At 39.8% G+C, this 19,974-nt stretch overlaps 2 protein-coding genes across 2 annotated transcripts in view; both read left to right on the top strand.

The window, feature by feature from the left end:
- GCKR (glucokinase regulator) overlaps positions 1-5,605 on the top strand; it is a 72,554-nt gene extending 66,949 nt beyond the window's left edge. The window contains 5 exon segments of the mRNA XM_019969736.2: positions 777-786; positions 2,041-2,147; positions 2,740-2,778; positions 2,781-2,829; positions 2,832-5,605. Coding sequence (XP_019825295.2) covers positions 777-786; positions 2,041-2,147; positions 2,740-2,778; positions 2,781-2,829; positions 2,832-3,127 — 501 coding nt within the window. The 3' untranslated portion in view covers positions 3,128-5,605.
- A 7,236-nt stretch (positions 5,606-12,841) lies between these two features.
- Positions 12,842-19,974, top strand: part of ZNF512 (zinc finger protein 512) — a 73,867-nt gene continuing 66,734 nt past the window's right edge. The window contains exon 1 of the transcript XR_011569136.1: positions 12,842-13,032. The gene's annotated coding sequence lies outside the window, so the exon portion shown is untranslated. The remainder of the gene's footprint in view (positions 13,033-19,974) is intronic.

The raw sequence follows: 19,974 nt of genomic DNA, 5'->3' as shown, positions 1-19,974 counted from the left end.
TCTCCACTAGGTGGCAAACTGGCCACCAGCAGTGCCAGCTTAACATCCTACCAATCCAGCAACCCTGGTGGAAGGAGAGGTTATCTGTCCCTGTGATTCCTGCAAATACCTGAGGGAGGGTTCTCATTGACTTGTCTTGGTTCACATGCCTATCCCTTAGCCAGTCACTGTTCTTTGGGGGAAAGCAGCCCTCTCTGCCTAGGCCTGGGTCATGTGTTCCAATGGAGGAAGGGGCAGGAAGTGAGCGTCAATCAAACATATGTCACATGTAGCTATGAGAATGGGGGAACAATAATTCCCCAGAGGAAAATCAAGGTGCTGATGCCAGGAGGAGGAGAAACGGATGCTGAGCAGATAGCACAACAGATGGTCCTGAAAGTAGGGTTGCTAGATATAGCAAAGAAAAGTACAGGACACTGGTTAAATTTGAATTTCAGATAAATAAAGAATAATTTTTAGTGTAAGTATATTCCATGCAATATTTGAGACATACTTACTCTCTCTCTCTCTCTTTATATATATATATATATATATATATATATATAATCCATCTGAAATTCCATTTAGCTGGATATCCAACATTTTAATCTTCTAAATCTGGTAGCTCTACATGAAAGGGATCAGCCAACGGTCATTTAGTGAGCAACCACCAGGGCCCCAAAACAACTTTTTTTTTTTTTTTTCAAAACAACTTTTTTAAATGAGTAAAACCAACCAGTCAACTGGGAAAAAAAAGCCTTCATGCTTTTCTTGTTTCCAAAGTTGGGGCAGGTCAGGGGGGCCAGAGTATACATGATCCAATCCTTACCATCCCAGTATGGCCCAGCTAATGGAGGAGAGACAAAACCAACACTTGAAACAGAGAACAATTAAGTGTCAAATTGCATGATCCTTACTGCGGTCCAGTAGAATGTCAGAGAAAATAGAATCTAGGCACTATAGCAAAGCAGAAGGTTTCACAGAAGAAGCGATGTTTGAGCTAGGCCTGCAGGTTATGGCAGGGAAAGGTGAAAGGCAGGGCATTCTTATGAGAAGGAACATTAGCCGAGGCCCAGAGTAGGGATTAGGCATGATATGTGGGGGAAAAAGATCTGGAGTCATTTTCACAGAGTGGTGAGGGGTGATGCAGGAGCAGGAAGGTGATAAATTATGGAAGATTAAAAACCAAACAGGAATTTAGACTTGCCAAATGTAGCTAGATCTGTGCTGTCCAAGATGGCAGCCACTGGTCATCTGTGACTACTGGAGATCTTGAATTGAACTGAACTCTACATTTTGTTTAAAAAGTGAAGCAGTGTAATTTTTTTCATTAAATACAACTTTATTCTTTTGGTAGGACTTTATTTCACTTTTGCATTGAAATTCAGCACTTGACCTGAAATGTGCTGTGACTATAAAATGAAAACTGGATTTCAAAGACATGGTACAAAAATATTATAAAATATCTCACTCATAGTTAATTTTTAATACTGTTTATAAGTTGAAATAATATTTTGGATATATTGGATGAAATAAAATGACCAAAATTTATTTTACCTGTTCCTTTTTTAATGCAGTACTAGAAAGTTTTAAATTACATATGTGACTCACATTTTACTTCTATTGAACAGAGCTGAACTACATGGAGAGGAGAAGGGTGGTGAAAAAAAATAGAAGCAAAGTTTTCAGATGAACAGTCTTACAAGCAGCATAAAAGATGGATGTGGTTTGGTAGGAAACCAGAGGGAATGAGTTCAGTTTAAGATGACCAGCCTCTGGGGTTGGTGGGATGTGGCCAAAAATGTGATCAATTTGCTATTAATTCTCGAGTTTAACCCAGCCAATCAAGGCCCACCACCAACGCTTTTAGCCCAATTTTCCTTTATATCTGGGGATTTGAGTTTGGGATTGCTTACCAGGATGAATTCTCTGACTGGTCTTCGAGATCCCAGCCTCCCCATCTCCTGATTGCTTTTCCTTCCTTGACCCCATTCGCAGCTCCCCTGGCCTTCTAGCCCATCATTGACCTTCCCGCTTCTTCCACATCGGTTCTCCAGACAGCTGAAGCATGATGGTTTGAGAGCCTCCTTCAGGTGATCCACTTCCCTCAGCCGCTTATGCAGGAAGCTCCCATCTTCCGTGTCCAGGTTTCACACGAGAAGGAACAGGTAACTCACCAACTGCTAGTCATTTAGGAAACACCAATGGCAACCCACTCCAGTATTCTTGCCTGGAGAATCCCATGGACAGAGGAACCTGGCAGGCTACAGTCCATGGGGTTGCAAAGAGCCGGACACGACTGAGTGACTTCACTTTCACTCTTCTGAGTGCTTGCAGTGTGTCAGGAACTTGACTTGGCACTGAATTTACAAAGCTCAGTGACACTCTGCCAGGAGTTCCCTGTTCATGGAGGCAACGTGGGTTGTGACAAGTATCACGGAAGTGTGAAACAGGTACTACAGAAGTGCAGAAAAGGGGTCTTCAGTTTTGCCTGGAGGGGAGTTAGGAAAGAGAGGGAGAAGGGGTCTTTGAACTGGGTCATGAACCAGGCCTGGATTAAGTTTTCTGGGTCAGGATGAAGGCTTCTCTCTGCTCTTGACCCACCTCATTCTAACTTCTAGTCTTTGGAAACTCCCTTCTATTCTTTCATCCAACCTGGTAGCTTCTGACTCCCACACTGAATACGTGAGCTCCTCCAGGGTTCTTCCTCAGATGACCTCGTATTCTCAGGCTTCAGTTCTCCCTGCCTCTTCCCTACAGGTGATCCCCATAGCCTTGCTGAGCCTCCTCTTCTAGTGCTCCAGTGCTCCATCCCCGAGGCCCAGGCACACCTGGCTGCAGCTCCATCGGTGGGGCTGTGAGGAGCGCCCTCTCTCGGCCAAGTCGGAAGCGCAAGGCGGACCCCCCTGGAGACCCTCAAACCTGCCCGGCCTTGAACTGGTGTTTCTGGGCGCGTGGAGGGGGCAAGCCCAGCCCAGTCCACCCCTTGGAGACTTGCTGGACCAGCAGCAAGTGTGGTGGGAGGAGAGGCCCATTCTTCAGGAACACCAGCTGTCCAGGGTGGGGAGACAGTTTCTCTCCTGGGGGAGAGCTTGCTCTGCAGCCAGTGGTCTCCACTTCCCCTGGCATATTCCGATTTCAGAAGTAAAACTGAATGTCGTCTTCTGAAAAGTTAACTTTCCACTCTCAGTTGATCAGAGTTAATAGATCAAAGTCAATAGATCAGAGGGGAACAGGAAGAATGGCATATGTTGGTCCCAACAACAGGCTTGTTTCTGTACTTCTCCGCCTACCTCCCAATTCCATTTTCAGTGGCCACTGACCCAGATCTTATTCCAGCTTCTTTATATTCCCCCATCTCCAACATGTAGGTACAAATGTGCACACACACACACACACATACACACACATATATTTCACTCCTACACAGGATCACACAAGGAAGGAGCAGTAGGAACTTAGCTAATTCCAAGGAAAGAGAGAAGAAATTGTGTCCCCAACAGAGGACATCCAGAAAATAACAATCCCGACACGACAGGATCCTCATCACTAGAATGAATGCTACATCCACACATTTTAACATGAAGTGAGCATTGCATCTCCTAGCCAGTGTTTGCAAAGGAATGTAGGGAACTCTGGCAGAGTTGAACACCTTTCAGTGGTGGACCCAACACACACTAGAAACCCCAGTACATTTCAGACCTCAACTATCACCTGTTTTGACAAATCAGAGGCACCCTGGCCCATCCCAGACCCCTGCCAGCTCTTCAGTGCCTACGAGGTATGATCCCTGTAATAGAGAGCTGGCTCCCCCTTGTGGCCAGAGAGTACCTTGGTGCTAGATACCCAGGAACTCTCAGGGGACAAAACTTCTCTGAAGCTCACTTGAAACTTTTGGTACAAGGGTGACTGCTAAGGAGCCAAATAGATTTCAGTTTTATGAGAACAGAGTATTCAACCCTTTAAAGACAGCCATAAGGGCCCGCTCTATACCTGTGGGCCTCCAGCCTCTATTTGAACTCCCTTTTCTTGTTCTACATCTACATTTATGTGGCTACCTCGGGTCTTTAACCAATGTCCCCTTCCTCAACATCATTCCTATAGGGCCTTCTGATGGTCATCCATTTGGTTTTTATCCTCCACAAACACCTTTTCCTAACCCTACAAGTCAAGATGGGTAAAGTCAGGAAAAGGCCCTGCAAAGGCTTTCAGTTTCTCTTTACCCACAGCTCTCCCATGCACTCCGTTGGGTAAATTCTTCTCTCCTCTTGGCCTCATGAGCAGGGTCAGGTCAGAGAAGATACCCAGCTTTCCAGGACTGGAGGAGGCAAAGCCAACATGTGCAGTAGGCCTCCTCCCACATGTGGAATGGATAGAGTGCAGGGTCAGATTTCCCCAAGGCTGAATGCAGGACTACTCTGGAAGTCCAGAAAGTTTTCCTTTTTGTGTTTTTAGTTTACTTGCCAAGTGCTTGGATGGCGCAAAGACAGCAAGTGAATTCATTACATGTGCAGCTGCATGTGACACGTGTTATGAAAAAGGTGGACGACGACTCACCTTGGGAAACTTTAGTGGCTTGGCTATACTCTGGCACTGTAGAGCAGACAAAGACTAAGGTCCTATCCCTACCCTGTAGGAACTCACAAGCATATATGAGCAATTCCAGGATAGGGCAGAGATCACTGAAGTGGGTTAGACTACCAGGCTAGGTACAGAGAACTGCCAGAATTATTCTGAGGAGATTACAGAGTAGGCCAAGAGTCAGGGACAATATTGAAAGAAGATTGGGGTGGGGTGAGGGAACATTCCAAGAAAACCTAGGAAAGTCTGGAGACTTGCATGGGTGTGTAGATCCAGTATCAGAGAGTCAGGTCGTTGTCAGTGGAACCTGAGTTCTAGGAAGAGCTAAAGAGATTCACAGATCTTTTTTAGAACTATCCAGAAACAAAAGATAAGATGATAATTTTTACCACTGTATTTTAAAAAAGCAAATATCTGAGGTCAGGAACAGCTGGAGAGTAATCTATAACACAAGGCAGTAATTTATCCTGAAATGACTAAAAGAGTCTATCCCAGAAGACTGGGTTGGATTGTGGAAGATTATGGGGAAACAATTTCCCACTACATCAAAAGTACTTACTTTTGCTAGATCAAAAGTAAGAGGTGAGGAGGCAAAATATATCTGGACATTGCATATACTTCATATTTAATATATTTAAAAATTGAACTCATGATTAACATATTTTAAATCAACTATACCGCAATAAAACACAATTTTTGAAAAAGAAACAAGAATGTAAACTATCAGAAAAAATAAAGTCCATCACAAGGCCAGAAGAGGTAAAGGGGGCATGACAAGTTAATACAATATAATGCCTTGGGTGTATCCTGGGCAGAAAAGGGGCATTAGTGGAAAAACTGATAAAATTCAAATGAAGTTTGGAGTTTAGTTAATAGTGAATGTACCAAATCACATAGTTTTTTTGAATGTACCAAAAAAATGAGATGAGATGAGATGTTAACATTCAATGAAACTGGATACATGCTATATAAGAACTCACTGTGCTATCTTTGCAGCTTTTCTGTAAATTTAAAATTTCCAAAATAAAGTGTTTTTTCTTTTAAGGTCAAATTTATTGTCATAAAATTATTTGTAATATAGTATTATTCTTTTCTGTGTTGGTTATATGTTTTAAATATAGCAGTGTATACATGTCAGTCCCAAACTCCCACTCCATGCCTCCTGTTCTCCCTCCCCCAGAAACCACAAGTCTGTTTTCTATATCTGTACGTCTATTTCTGTTTCATAGAAAGTCCATTTTGTCATATTTTATTAATAGTTGCCACATATAAGTGGAGTAACAAGTAACATATTCAGATTTTGGTTTATTTTATATCCAATATTACAACAAAGGGATAGAGAAAGGTTGAAAGTAAAAGAGTGGATGAAGATATACCATGCAAATATCAACCAAAATAAAATTGCTATAGCAATATTAATACCAGACCCAATAACTTAGGGCAAAAAGCATTACTAGAAATGGAGGGTCTTCATAGTGATAAAATAATTCACCATGAATAAGTTATGATTTTAAATAACAAAAAATATTGAAACCAAAAACTACAGTACTCAAAAAAAGTACAGTACAACAGAGGATGAGATGGCTGGATGGCATCACTGACTCAATGGACGAGTTTGAGCAAGCTCCAGGAGCTGGTGATGGACAGGGAAACCTGGTGTGCTGCAGTCCACGGGGCCACAAAGAGTCGGACATGACTGAGCGACTGAACTGAACAGTACTCAAAGGAAAAACAGATTCACAATCCTAACGAGAAACTGCACACATTTGTCTCAGTTGTTGTTATTCACTCACTAAGTCGTGTCTGACCCTTTGCGACCCCATAGACTATAGCCCGCTAGGATCCTCTGTCCATCAGATTTCCCAGGCAAGAATACTGGAGTGGGTTGCCATTCCCTTATCCAGGGGATCTTCCTGACCCAGAGACTAAACCCACATCTCCTGCATTGGCAGGGTGATTTTTACCCCTAAGCCACCAGGGAAGCCCCTTGTCTCAGTAGGTGGTGGAAAATAGCAGCCAAAAGCTTAGGAATAATATGAATTTGAACATTAAGATTAGCAGAATTGACCAAATGGACATAGAGGGACACTATCCTCACCACCTCCCACCCCACCCCTTGTCCCATATGCAGAAGAGGAAGTTCTAAAGAGACACTATTTTTAATACTTGCAGAATATATCTTATCTTTAGGCACATATGGAATTTTTAAAATTGACCACAAACTGGGAATAGAGTCTTAAAACATTTCAAAGGATTGAAATTAAAGTACATATTCTAATCACAATGCAACTATTAGATAACTCTTTGTTTAGAAATGTTTAAATGAATAAACGTTTTAATAAACTTAATAAACATAAATAATCCATGGATGAAATAAGAAATCATGATGCAAATTAGAAAATAGTTAGAACAGGATGATAACAAAAATTCTATATATCATAACTTGTGGCATGAAGCTAAAGTAGTAAGTAGGACAAAATTTATATCTTCAAATGCACAATTAGAGGAAAGGGGCTAAAAGTGAATGATCAAGTCATTTATCTTAAGAAGCAAGTTAGAAAAAAATTCAGCAAAATGAATTAAAGAAACAAAGAAGTCATTATATGTCAGTCAGTCAGTCAGTCAGTCGGTTCAGTCACTCAGTCGTGTCCGACTCTTTGCGACCCCATGAATTGTTATATGTCAGTTATATCTTAATAAGGCTGGGGGTGGGTGGGTGGCAGAAAGTAGAAGTAAGGAAATAATAATAACAAAATCACAAAATACTGAAATAGAATACAAACATTCAGACAGTTGGTTCTTTAAAGAGATTACTTGACAAATTTTTAGCAAGATACATACAGGAAAAGGAAGAGGGGGAGAGATAGGAGGTACAAATAACCAATATCAGAAACACAAAGGAGACACTACTATATTTGAATAGCTGTATGTCAGTACACTTGAAAGAGTAAATTAAATAGAAAAATTGCTAGAAAATACAGCTATGGTTTTTCCAGTAGTCATGTATGGACGTGAGAGTTGGACTATAAAGAAAGCTGAGCGCCGAATAATTGATGCTTTTGAACTGTGGTGTTGGAGAAGACTCCTGAGAGCCCCTTTGAACTACACGGGGATCCAACTTGTCAGTCCTAAAGAAAATCAGTCCTTAATATTCACTGGAAGGACTGATGCTGAAGCTGAAACTCCAATACTTTGGCCACCTGATGTGAAGAACTGACTCATTGGAAAAGAGCCTGATGCTGGGAAAGATTGAAGGCGGAAAGAGAAGGGGATGACAGAGGATGAGATGGTTGGATGGCATCACTGACACGATGGACATGAGTTTGAGTAGGCTCTGGGAGTTGGTGATAGACAGGTAAGCCTGGCGTGCTGAACTCCATGAGGTCGAAAAGAGTCAGACACAACTGAGCGACTGAACTGAACTGAACAGCTCTCCAAAGCTCAGTAAAAAAAAAAAAAAAAATCCCCAAATTCTCAGTTGTATTATAACCTTCAAATAAATTGAATCTGTAGTCAAAAATCTTCACTCACAGAAAACTCCAGGCTTGTATGGCTTTGCTGACAAGTTGTACAATCACTGAAGTATCAAATAGTTCCATCTCATACAAACTCTTTCAGAGTATAAAGAAAAAGGAAACATTTCCCAAATCATAAGTCTAGCATAACCTTGATATCAAAAGCCTTACAAAGACAGAACAAGAGAAGAAAATCACAGGCTGGCCTCATCCTTGCAAATAGGTCACAAAAATCCTAAACAAATTCAATTGGAATACAGCAGTACATTTAAAGATAGAATGCTCAATTTACTTATGAAGATGTGTTCACAAGTTAGTTAGTAATTATTACTAATCAGGAAAATTTGAGTTATAACCACTATGAAATATCATTACCATATACACCTAAATGGCCAAAATTAAACAGCCTGACAGTCACAAAGAGTCAGACAAGACTGAACAACTGAAATGAGCTGAAACAGCCTGACTGACAATCCCATGGACAGAGAAGCCTGGCGGCCTATAGTCCACAATATGGCAAAGAGTTGAACATGATTGAGCAGGAGACAAAACAAAAACAGCTTGACAATACCACATGTTGTCATGAAAAAGAGAGCAAGAAGAACTGCCTTTCACCACTGGTGGAACTATTAATTTACATAACCACTTAGCAGATCTTCCCTGGTGGCTCAGACAGTTTGGCACTGTCTACAAGGTTGAGTTATACCTACACTATAACCTGGAAATTTCATTCCTAGATCGATACTTTGATCAGAGATCCTCAAAGTATAGTTCTTGGACCAACATCATCAACATCACCTGGAAACTTACTAGAAATGCCAAATTCCTGGGCTCCAGTCCAACTTAATCTGCAATCAGCATCCCGAAATCTGTGGTTTAACAAGCCCTTCAGATGATTCTGATACACGTTAAAGCACTGCCATGCTGCTGCTGCTGCTGCTGCTGCTAAGTCGCTGCAGTCGTGTCCGACTCTGTGCGACCCCGTAGATGGCAGCCCATCAGGCTCCGCCGTCCCTGGGATTCTCCAGGCAAGAACACTGGAGTGGGTTGCCATTTCCTTCTCCAATGCATGAAAGTGAAAAGTGAAAGTGAAGTCTCTCAGTCGTGTCGGACTCTTCGTGACCGCATGGACTGCAGCCCACCAGGCTCCTCTGTCCATGGGATTTTCCAGGCAAGAGTACTGGAGTGGGGTGCCATTGCCTTCTCTGAAACCACTGCCAGAGAAACAGAAATATATGTTCACTAAGACACATGGACAAGGATGTTTTTAATAGCATTGTTGATAATGGCCAAAATGGAAAACAAGCCAAATATCCATCAACATCAAAACGGATAAAAAAATTATGGAACAGCTATATAATGCTATATATATTATCTATACAATAATAATGTGAATTAATCCCAGTTTTACAAAATAGCATGAATGACTCAAAATGGTGTGTGAATATTTAAGACACAAAAATACATTTTTATAGAAATATATTTATATAGAAAAAAGTTCTTGTTGAAATATATACATGCTTTAAGACCCCAAAACTGTACCTCTACCCCTAATCTTTTTTTTAGAAATGTAGTACCTGTCATGTAATGTGTGCTCTTATGACAGGCTTCATTCCTTATAATCTTTATGGTGACTGCAGAGTATTTCATAATACGGATATATCACATTTACTTAACCAGGTCCTTGTTGATGGGCCTTTCAAGAATATTATTTTGGCTGCCTCAATAGACTGAAAATTCTATGAGGTGAGAGACCATGTCTGTTTTCTTTTAAGACAGTGCCTACCATTCAACAGTTATTGCATTGTTTTTCCAAATGAATTTTCCTATAAGAAAAAATGCCCTGGCCAGTTTTATTTATCTTTGTTATCTACTAGACCATTCAGTGAAGTGAAGTTGCTCAGTTGTGTCCGACTCTTTGCAATCCCACGGACTGTAGCCTATCAGGTTCCTCCATCCATGGAATTTTCCAGGCAAGAGTACTGGAGTGGGTTGCTATTTCCTTCTCCAGGGGATCTTCCTGACCCAGGGATCGAACCCAGGTCTCCCACATTGCAAGGAGATGCTTTACTGTCTGAGCTATGACCTAAATCAAATTCCTTATAATTATACAGTGGAAGTGAGAAATAGTTTTAAGGGACTAGATCTGATAGATAGAGTGCCTGATGAACTATGGATGGAGGTTCGTGACATTGTACAGGAGACAGGGATCAAGAGCATCCCCAAGAAAAAGAAATGCAAAAAAGCAAAATGGCTGTGTGAGGAGGCCTTACAAATAGCTGTGAAAAGAAGAGAAGCAAAAAGCAAAGGAGAAAAGGAAAGATATAAGCATCTGAATGCAGAGTTCCAAAGAATAGCAAGGAGAGATAAGAAAGCCTTCCTCAGTGATCAATGCAAAGAAATAGAGGAAAACAACAGAATGGGAAAGACTAGAGATCTCTTCAAGAAAATTAGAGATAATGGAACATTTCATGCAAAGATGGGCTCGATAAAGGACAGAAATGATATGGACCTAACAGAAGCAGAAGATATTAAGAAGAGATGGCAAGAATACACAGAAGTACTGTACGAAAATGATCTTCACGACCCAGATAATCACAATGGTATGATCACTCACCTAGAGCCAGACATCCTGGAATGTGAAGTCAAGTGGGCCTTAGAAAGCATCACTAGGAAAAAAGCTAGTGGAGGTGATGGAATTCCAGTTGAGCTATTTCAAATCCTGAAAGATGATGCTGTGAAAGTGATGTACTCAATATGCCAGCAAATTTGGAAAACCCAGCAGTGGCCACAGGACTGGAAAAGGTCAGTTTTCATTCCAATCCCAAAGAAAGGCAATGCCAAAGAATGCTCAAACTACCGCACAATTGCACTCATCTCACACGCTAGTAAAGTAATGCTCAAAATTCTCCAAGCCAGGCTGCAGCAATACATGAACCGTGAACTTCCAGATGTTCAAGCTGGTTTTAGAAAAGGCAGAGGAACCAGAGATCAAACTGCCAACATCTGTTGGATCATCAAAAAAGCAAGAGAGTTCCAGAAAAACATCTATTTCTGCTTTATTGACTATGCTAAAGCCTTTGACTGTGTGGACACAATAAACTGTGGAAAATTCTTCAAGAGATGGGAATACCAGACCACCTGACCTGCCTCTTGAGAAACCTGTATACAAGTCAGGAAGCACCAGTTAGAACTGGACATGGAACAACAGACTGGTTCCAATAGGAAAAGGAGTACATCCAGCCTATATATTGTCACCCTCCTTATTTAACTTATATGCAGAGTACATCATGAGAAATGCTGGGCTGGATGAAACATAAGCTAGAATCAAGATTGCCAGGAAAAATATTAATAACCTCAGATATGCAGATGATACCACCCTTATGGCAGAAAGTAAAGAAGAACTAAAAAGCCTCTTGATGAAAGTGAAAGAGGAGAGTGAAAAAGTTGGCTTAAAGCTCAACATTCAGAAAACGAAGATCATGGCATCTGGTCCCATCATTTCATGGCAAATAGATGGGGAAACAGTGGAAACAGTGGCTGACTTTATTTTTTGGGGCTCCAAAATCACTGCAGATGGTGATTGCAGCCATGAAATTAAAAGATGCTTACTCCTTGGAAGGAAAGTTATGACCAACCTAGACAGCATATTAAAAAGCAGAGACATTGTCAACAAAGGTCCATCTAGTCAAGGCTATGGTTTTTCCAGTAGTCATGTATAGATGTGAGAGTTGGACTATAAAGAAAGCTGAGCACCGAATAATTGATGTTTTGAACTGTGGTGTTGGAGAAGACTGTTGAGAGTCCCTTGGACTGCAAGGAGATCCAACCAGTCCATTCTAAAGGAGATCAGTCCTGGGTGTTCATTGGAAGGACTGATGTTGAAGCTCGAACTCCAATACTTTGGCCACCTGATGTGAAGAGCTGACTCATTTGAAAAGACCCTGATGCTGGGAAAGATTGAAGGTGGGAGGAGAAGGGGATGACAGAGCATGAGATGGTTAGATGGCATCATTGACTCAAAGGACACGAATTTGGGTGGACTCTGGGAGTTGGTGATGGACAGGGAGACCTGGCGTGCTTCAGTTCATGGGGTTGCAAAGACTCGAACACGACTGAGCAACTGAACTGAACTGAAGTGAATAGCATAGGTTGATTCCTTGTAAATTTTGTTTTCAGTGAATTAGCTCTAGAAAATCCAGTCCGTTCTGGATGTGATGACAAATGAAAGTTCTAGACTTGGAAAATGTTATAGACTTAGAGTAGAGTGATTCTCTAAGGTCATTTAATTTCTCTATGTGCTATCTTTTCTCCGTCTCAATGCAATAACAACTAGGAAATGTGTCAAGCATCGGATTAGGAAATCATATATCACACATTTTCTGAGAGTACCTACTTAAAGTATTCTAGCTTTCTTAAATGTACTTGACCTTATATTCTAATGTCTGGTTTGAAACATATGGCACCATACCTGGACCTCTAGGAAGTGACTGGCTCCAGAGAAGACACTTACAGGGCAGGGGATGCCTTTTGGAAGGCTTGCTCTTTTGAAACCTTGCCACTATATTCTCTGGCCTATAACAAATGGTCCAGTCCAATTCTAGAAGAATCATAAAGGAGCTTCCTTGAGCATTGGCTGTCAGAGCAGGGCACAAAGGCAGCTGCAGAAAAGGGCAGCGACTGTATGACTCAGAGAAGAGACTCAAGCAGCAAGCACATTGGCTGGACTCTTGGGATGCCCATTGTGACGTCATATGGAGTTACAGCCTTGAAGGATAAAAGTGTTTGGCTGAGACGGGCATGGGGTTGAGTAATGGCTCCAATCTGGGGGCTCACCATCCCACTGCCACCATATGTCAGCCTTCTACTATTGTTTGGTTTCCTTGTCTGGGGGCTTTGGATGCTGTTTTCTGGAAAACAGAATAGGGAACAGGTGGCAGCTAAGACATGCTCGGAGGTATGTGATGCAACAATCTCTTGAAATTATCTGCTCCTTGACTCTGCTCCTGGAGACATAGAAACTCCTAATCTTGGCCTGTGGGAGGAACTGACGGTGGAAAGAGGGGGGTTGAGATAGTGCCTATGGATGTCTTCCTATAAGTCATTCTCAGTCCTTTTCCTTTCAATTCAACAAACCTTAAGCACCTATTATATATGGCAGCATACTGAGCATTGAAGAAGAATAAAGTACCATCTCCACCTTTTCAAGGTGGGAGAGACAGTCAGACAGATATACATATATACACATAGCCCAAGGAAAGAGAAAGGGATGAGTTAATAGATGTATAAATATTGCTAAAGAGATGGGAGGTAAAGAGAATTGTAAGATCTATAAAATATCTTTGGGGGGAGCTTAGGTTTGAATTGTGTTTCAGAGGAAGGATAGGATTTTAAAAGTGGATAGGATGAGGGGAGGAGAGCAATGGATGACTTTCTGGACAGAAGGAATTGATTGGGAGAAAGCAAGGGAAGCAGAAGCGTGTTGGGAGTGTTTTGAAGAGAGGGGAAGACGCCTACCTGGATGGAGTGTAGAAGTGTAGGGAATGGTTTGGGGAAAACTGAGAGGAAAAGAGGTTAGAATGAGGAAAGAGGTTAGAAGTCCCCTTGTAGAGGGATTCAAATGCCAGACTGAATAGTTTGCATAAATACTACTCTGTCTGCAATTGAAAGATATTAAAGATTTTAAAGCCAGGTGAAAGTGTGCTTAGATCTGTGCCATCTAAACAGAATTTAAACTTAAAAAAATTTAAACTTTTTTCCTCAAACTTATCATTTGGGAGTCTAATTAAAAAGCAGATTCTGATTCAGTAGTCAGGGGAAGGGCTTGAGAGTCTGCAATTCTAAGGAGCTCCCAGGTGATGCTGCTGCTGTTAAACTGAGCACCATACTTTGGGTTGGTTGGTTGTATTTGTACTTGTTTGGTGTTTTGTTTCGTTTTGGTTTTTGGCCACACTGCCTGGCAGAAATCTTAGTTCCCTGAGCAGGGACTGAATCCTGGGCCGTGGCACCAAGTCCTAACCACTGGACTGCCAGAGAAGTCCCAAATACCATACTTTGAATGTGAGGCTTTACATACCTCCAGTGAGTGCTTCCCTACTGGCTCAGCTGGTTAAGAATCGGCCTGCAATGTGGGAGACCTGGGTCCAATCCCTGGGTTGGGAAGATACCCTGGAGAAGGGAATGGCTACCTACCCCAGTAGAATTGCCTGTAGAATTCTAGGGACAGATGAGCCTGGTGGGTTACAGTCCATGGGGTCCCAAAGAGTCGGACACAACTGAAGCGACTTAGCACAGCACAGCACAGTGAGTGCCTACGGTAGTTCTCTAGCTTGGTTAAACCAAAGGAGGCTACGTTAAAAATGTAGTTGAGGAGAGAAAAGGAACTGAAAGAACCAGAGCAGCAAGATGAGAAAGAGGACCTTGATTCACTTCCCCAGTATTTATCACCTGCCACCAACACCATGTACAAGGCATTCCTCTGGGGACCATGGACGAAGCACTTAATGGAAGGAACAAAAATCTCTGCCCTCTGGGCTGTAAAAGGATAAGGGCCTTGGGTGAAAATTTGGATGTAGGAAGAAGGCAGAAAGAGTGAAGGGGAAATGCCAATGGTTAGGACTCTGAGCTTTCATTGAAGGGAGCATGAGTTTGAGCCCTGGTTGAAGAAATATGATGCTGCCACACTATGTGACAAAAAAAAAAAGGGCAAAGAGAGAAAGCAAAGACACTGAGTCTTTTTTCCTGATTGGACCTTAAATACAAAACAGTTGACTATAAACATTATCATTTTCCTACGAGGACTATATTCATCTTTGTATCCTCTATGCCTGGTATACTACCTTTCATGTAGTAAGCACTCCACATAGGCTTGTGAAATCAAAGAATGGCTTCTCAGTTTTAACCCTGAATGATTGAAAAGATGGCATTTTAAACAACAGAGGAAACATCTGACAAAAGTTACAAGTGTGGCAGGAGGCAGAAAATGTATGTAATGTGGAGATATTAATCAAGCTTCTCAAATTAATATTCTAGACTTGGGCTATCCAGTCTAATATCTGTTGGCTACATATGGCCATTTAAATTTAAATTAACCAAAATTAAATAAAATTTAAAATTTGGTTCCTTAATTGCACCACCTACATTCAAGTGTTCATATAGGATGATTTCCATCATCATAGAATATTCTGTTGGGTGGCACTAACTTAGACTTTAGATCTTGGAGATAGATAGTGGCTATGTATTTGGCCACAAAGTCCTTTTAATTTTTTTTCTCAGAAACATTTCTCAAATGTGGCAATCCAGATTCAGTGTCAATGTTTTACCTACAATTCCTCTTGAACTGTTTTCAGTCTCTAAGTGGTCTACAAATGTTTTACAGCCTAAGAGCATAGACCCTGGCTCTATAAAACAACACAACGGCACACACAAAACCTCCCAAAGCTAATTGTGCCACTCCACTAAAAGTAACTAAAGAAACTAATAGGGACTTCCCTGGCAGTCCAGAGGTTAAGACTGTGCACTTCCACTGCAAGGGGTACACATTTGATCCCTGGTTGGGGAACTAAGATCCCACATGTCTCCTGGCATGGTCAAAAACAAACAAACAAAAAGAAACTAAAAAAAATTTCTCAGCATCCCACTGCCTGCGGCATTTCTTAAACTTTTTGACTTTCAAACTTCTTTGCCAAAATTTGTCAATCACCTTAAGAATTAAAAAATTGTTTCATCACTTTTTCATAATATTTAAGCGATTTGGGATAAATATTTCATTTTACAACACCGTGTTTTTTTTAATTGCAAAGTTCATTTTAATATCATCTGTAAGAGATAAATGTTTACTTTTTTTCATGTAACAAGAGATGCATGACATTTAATTGACTTTAACTTAACAGATATGAACCCCCCCAACATTTAGGCATGAAAAATGGCAAATGTATTTCTTTGTCTACATCAAATATAATCTGGCTTAAACTTCCTATCACCTGCGTTGGCACAAAATCTAGTATCTGTTTTTCTTCCCATATGAGAACCCTGGAGTGGGTGCAATTTATCCAAAATAGCAGAGGGCAGGTCCTTAGCTATGGAAACAGCTGTTGCTTTTCTTCTTTGCCATCTGAAGGCAAAAATCGCAGTTGTGTGCCAAGCTTGGTCACAGAGACCTTTGCCAAGGCCCCCAGTCCACTATATCTGAGCTCTTAGGAGCAGGAGGAATAATTTGCATCAGGCTGAGGGCCTCACTACCCAGCAAACCTGTAGTGTCCCTGTTGCATCCCAGTTTCAGTAAGTCAGCTCATCTCTTCTTAACTCCAGAAGCACCAAACACTAAACCTCTGGCACAGTTCAGCTGAAAATCCTCCACAGGCCTAGTCTTGTATGAGGGTTATCTCACATATTGAGATATAGCATTCATTGGAAGTTCCAACCAATCTTTTCAGCACCCAAAAACTAGCTCCCTATTTCGGATTAGGCGAAATAAGACTGTAAGAACACCGTCCTGGCTACCTTTTTTGGTGAGGGGAAACATTAGTTTCTCTCCCAGAAAAATGCAGCAATAAACACAAAGTGGAGTGTAACTTATTCCATGCGGCTCTTCTACATAAAAAAAATTCTCATTACATATTTATGTAATAAGAAGCTATTTTTTTTTTCAAAAATCCTACTTTTTATTCAGGTACACAGGTTCCCCTTGACTTTCACCACAATAAAAAATTAAAACAACAACAAAGAAAAGCAGAATGAGTCTATGAAACCTTTTATAAGCCAAAATGACACAAAGAGAAGCGATAACCTTAGCACATATCTTTCTAATGGATGCATAGTATAAATTAAGATAAAGCGCAGATGCTCACAGACACATTTCAAAGCTATGACAGCCTGATGCTGAGATGCTGAGTATAGTTCCCAGGGAAGCCGTGTGGCAGGGCCATTCTTGCTGCTGGAGTGCGTGCTGCTTCTACAGTAACTCACCGCAAAACGAATGTTGAATGCTTTTTGCCTTTGTTTCCCCCATAAAAATAAAAATCCTCTGTAGATTTCTTTCAGCAAAAACATACTAATATAGGTCTTTCTTAAAATGGAAGCAGCATAAAGCAAATTTTCAAGAAGTGGAGGATACTTGTAGTTACATGCAGTAAAATGCAAAGATACTAAGTGTACCACTTGATGAATTTTGATAAATTCATACACCCATTAACTAACACCCCAGTCAAGGTACAGCAAGCATTGCCATAATCCTGGAAAGTTCCCTCATGTTCTTTTCTACTCAAAGGAAACATCATTTCTGATTTCTATCATCATGGATTAGTTTTGCCTATTCTTGAAACATGTTTAAATACACAATGTTTTAATATACAATGTATATTCTTTACTATCTGGCTTCTTTTTGCTGAGCATATTTTTGAGGTTCATGTATGTTGTCAACAATAAATTCTGAAGTGCCATTATGTCATGCTTATTAGTTTGGGGACCTAACGTATATTGAAATATAGAATGATATTATTTAACTACCTGTTGGCATAAAAAATAGACCAAAAATTTTCATTTCATGATCCAGTGGCTATAATTCTTACATATTGCATTTCAAAAATCCAGTTGTCATTTTATACTTAAAAATGTATATTTATTTGACAAAGTGAGGTTTCAGGATGTTCACTGCAAATGACACATTGTTGATATGGAACCCTATTTCCAGTAGGAGACAAATTCCTTGGGAAAGTGGTAATATGTTTAATTTTAGTAGATGTTGTTGAACAGTTTTCTAGAGTGATTATATCCATTTACACTCCCACAAGTAGGATACGAGTGTTCCAGTTTCTCCACATTCTTGCCAGTACTTGTACCTAAGTTCAGTTACTCTAACGAGTATGTATGGTATTGCATTGTGGTTTAATGAGCATTTCCCTAATGATTAATGATATGGAACAACTTCTCAGGTTTATTGGCCTTTTGGAAATCCTCTTGTGAACTGTCTGCTCAATTCCTTTGTCCATTTGTAAGGACTGGGTTTTCAGCCTTTTAAATACTTATTGACTTTTAGGAATTCTTTAATTATGCATATGAGTCTTTTGTCATTTATCGGTATTAAAAACAAATCCTTACTCTGTGGCTTACCTTTTCACTCACAATGGTGTTAATAAACAGAAGTTCTTAATTTTAATGAAATCTAATTTATCAATTTTAGGTTTATGTTTAATGATTTTTCTATTTTTTTCCAGTGTGAAAAATCTTTGCCTTTTGCTAGGCTATGATGATACTCTTTCATGTTTCTTCTAAAAAGCATTTTTTTCCCCCCTTTTCACATTTAGATCTATGATCCATCTCAAATTACTTTTTCTGTATGATGTAAGGTAGGGATAAAATTTCTTTTTTGTTCTACACAGATATCCAATTCCTCAGTAGGGCAGGGAATCGGTGCAATTTAGTTGCTCAGTCGTGTCTGACTCTTTGTGACTCCATGGACTGTAGCATGCCAGGCTTCCCAGTCCATCACCAACTCCCGGAGCTCACTCAAAGTAAGGCAGGGATGAGTGTAAAATAAATGAGGCACTCAACTTGGGGACAACATTTAAGGTCACCATAAAACTTTGTGATTAAGATAATATTTAATGCAATATTGTTAAAAAAGACAAACTTAATGTGGAAAATCTATGATGAACAAAATATTAGAATTTTAAAACTGACTCTGCACTTACATGACCATACCTCACCACCTCACTCTAAAATCCTTTCTTCCAACACCATTTATTGAAATAACCATCATTTTCTCATTGACTTGCATTGGTGACCCTGTCATAAATTAGGTAATTTCATATAAGTGTGGTTCTGTTTCAAGAGTCTCCTCTTTGTCACACTGGTTTATTTTCTATACTTGCACTGACAACTGTTCTTAAATATATAATTGTTTTGTAGATAGTCTTGAAATCTGGTCTAGTAAATATTCCAACTTTGATCTTCTTCAAAATTGCCTTAGCTATTCTGGGTCATTGAACAAATTTTAAAATCACTCGGTTAATTGTCACATAAAGACATTCAGGATTTTGATTGAAATTGCATTGGATTTGTAGTTCAAATTAAGGATAACTGAGTTTCTAAAAATAATCAGTCTTCTGACCTATGAATGTATTTGTATCTCCATTTATTTAGGTCTTCTTATTTCTTCCAATAATACTTAGTTTTCAGTAAAGAAGGTTTTTTAAAATTATAGTAAGTGATTGTTTTTCATTTTTATTAGGAAAATTTTCAAACAAATCAACAGCATATAAAGTATTTAATGAATTTTCATGAACCCATCACCCAGGTTCAACTCTCTTACCACATAATTTTGTAGCAAATCTCAGATAATATAATTTCATTAATAATTAAATATGAATATCTAAAAATTAAAGGCTCTTTGAAAATACTTAATAATGTCATTATTATGCCTAAAACTTTAATAATAATCCTTGAATACCATCAAATATCATCAGTATTCAAATTCCAATTGTCTCATAAATGATATAAATTATTGTTTACGTTTAACTCAAGATCAAATAAGGTCCACATGTTGAGATTGGTTGGTGTGTCTCTTAAGTTCTTTCTAATTTGTGTTAATAGATTCTCCACCTCTATATTTTTCTTTGCATTATTTTTTTCTTTCCATTTTTGTATTAAAGAAAGATTGGTTGGTGGTTTCTTACAATCTTTCTAATTTGTAGATTCCCCACCTCCATGATTTTCTTTCTTTCCATTTTTTTGTATTAAAGAAAGGGATTATTTATCTTCTAGAGTTTTTCAAGCAGAATTTTGCTTATTAAATGCCCCAGTTGTCATTTATCATGTTTTGTTGTCTTCTGTGTTTCCTATAAATGAGGAAGTTGGATCTAAGACTTATCAGAATTAGGTTTGTTTTTGGGGGGCAAGA

Source organism: Bos indicus, chromosome 11 (genome assembly GCF_029378745.1).
Source record: "Bos indicus isolate NIAB-ARS_2022 breed Sahiwal x Tharparkar chromosome 11, NIAB-ARS_B.indTharparkar_mat_pri_1.0, whole genome shotgun sequence".
NCBI classification, from domain to species: Eukaryota; Metazoa; Chordata; class Mammalia; order Artiodactyla; family Bovidae; genus Bos; species Bos indicus.
The sequence above is the reverse complement of the archived record's forward strand: the minus strand, read 5'-3'. Positions and strand labels throughout refer to the sequence as shown.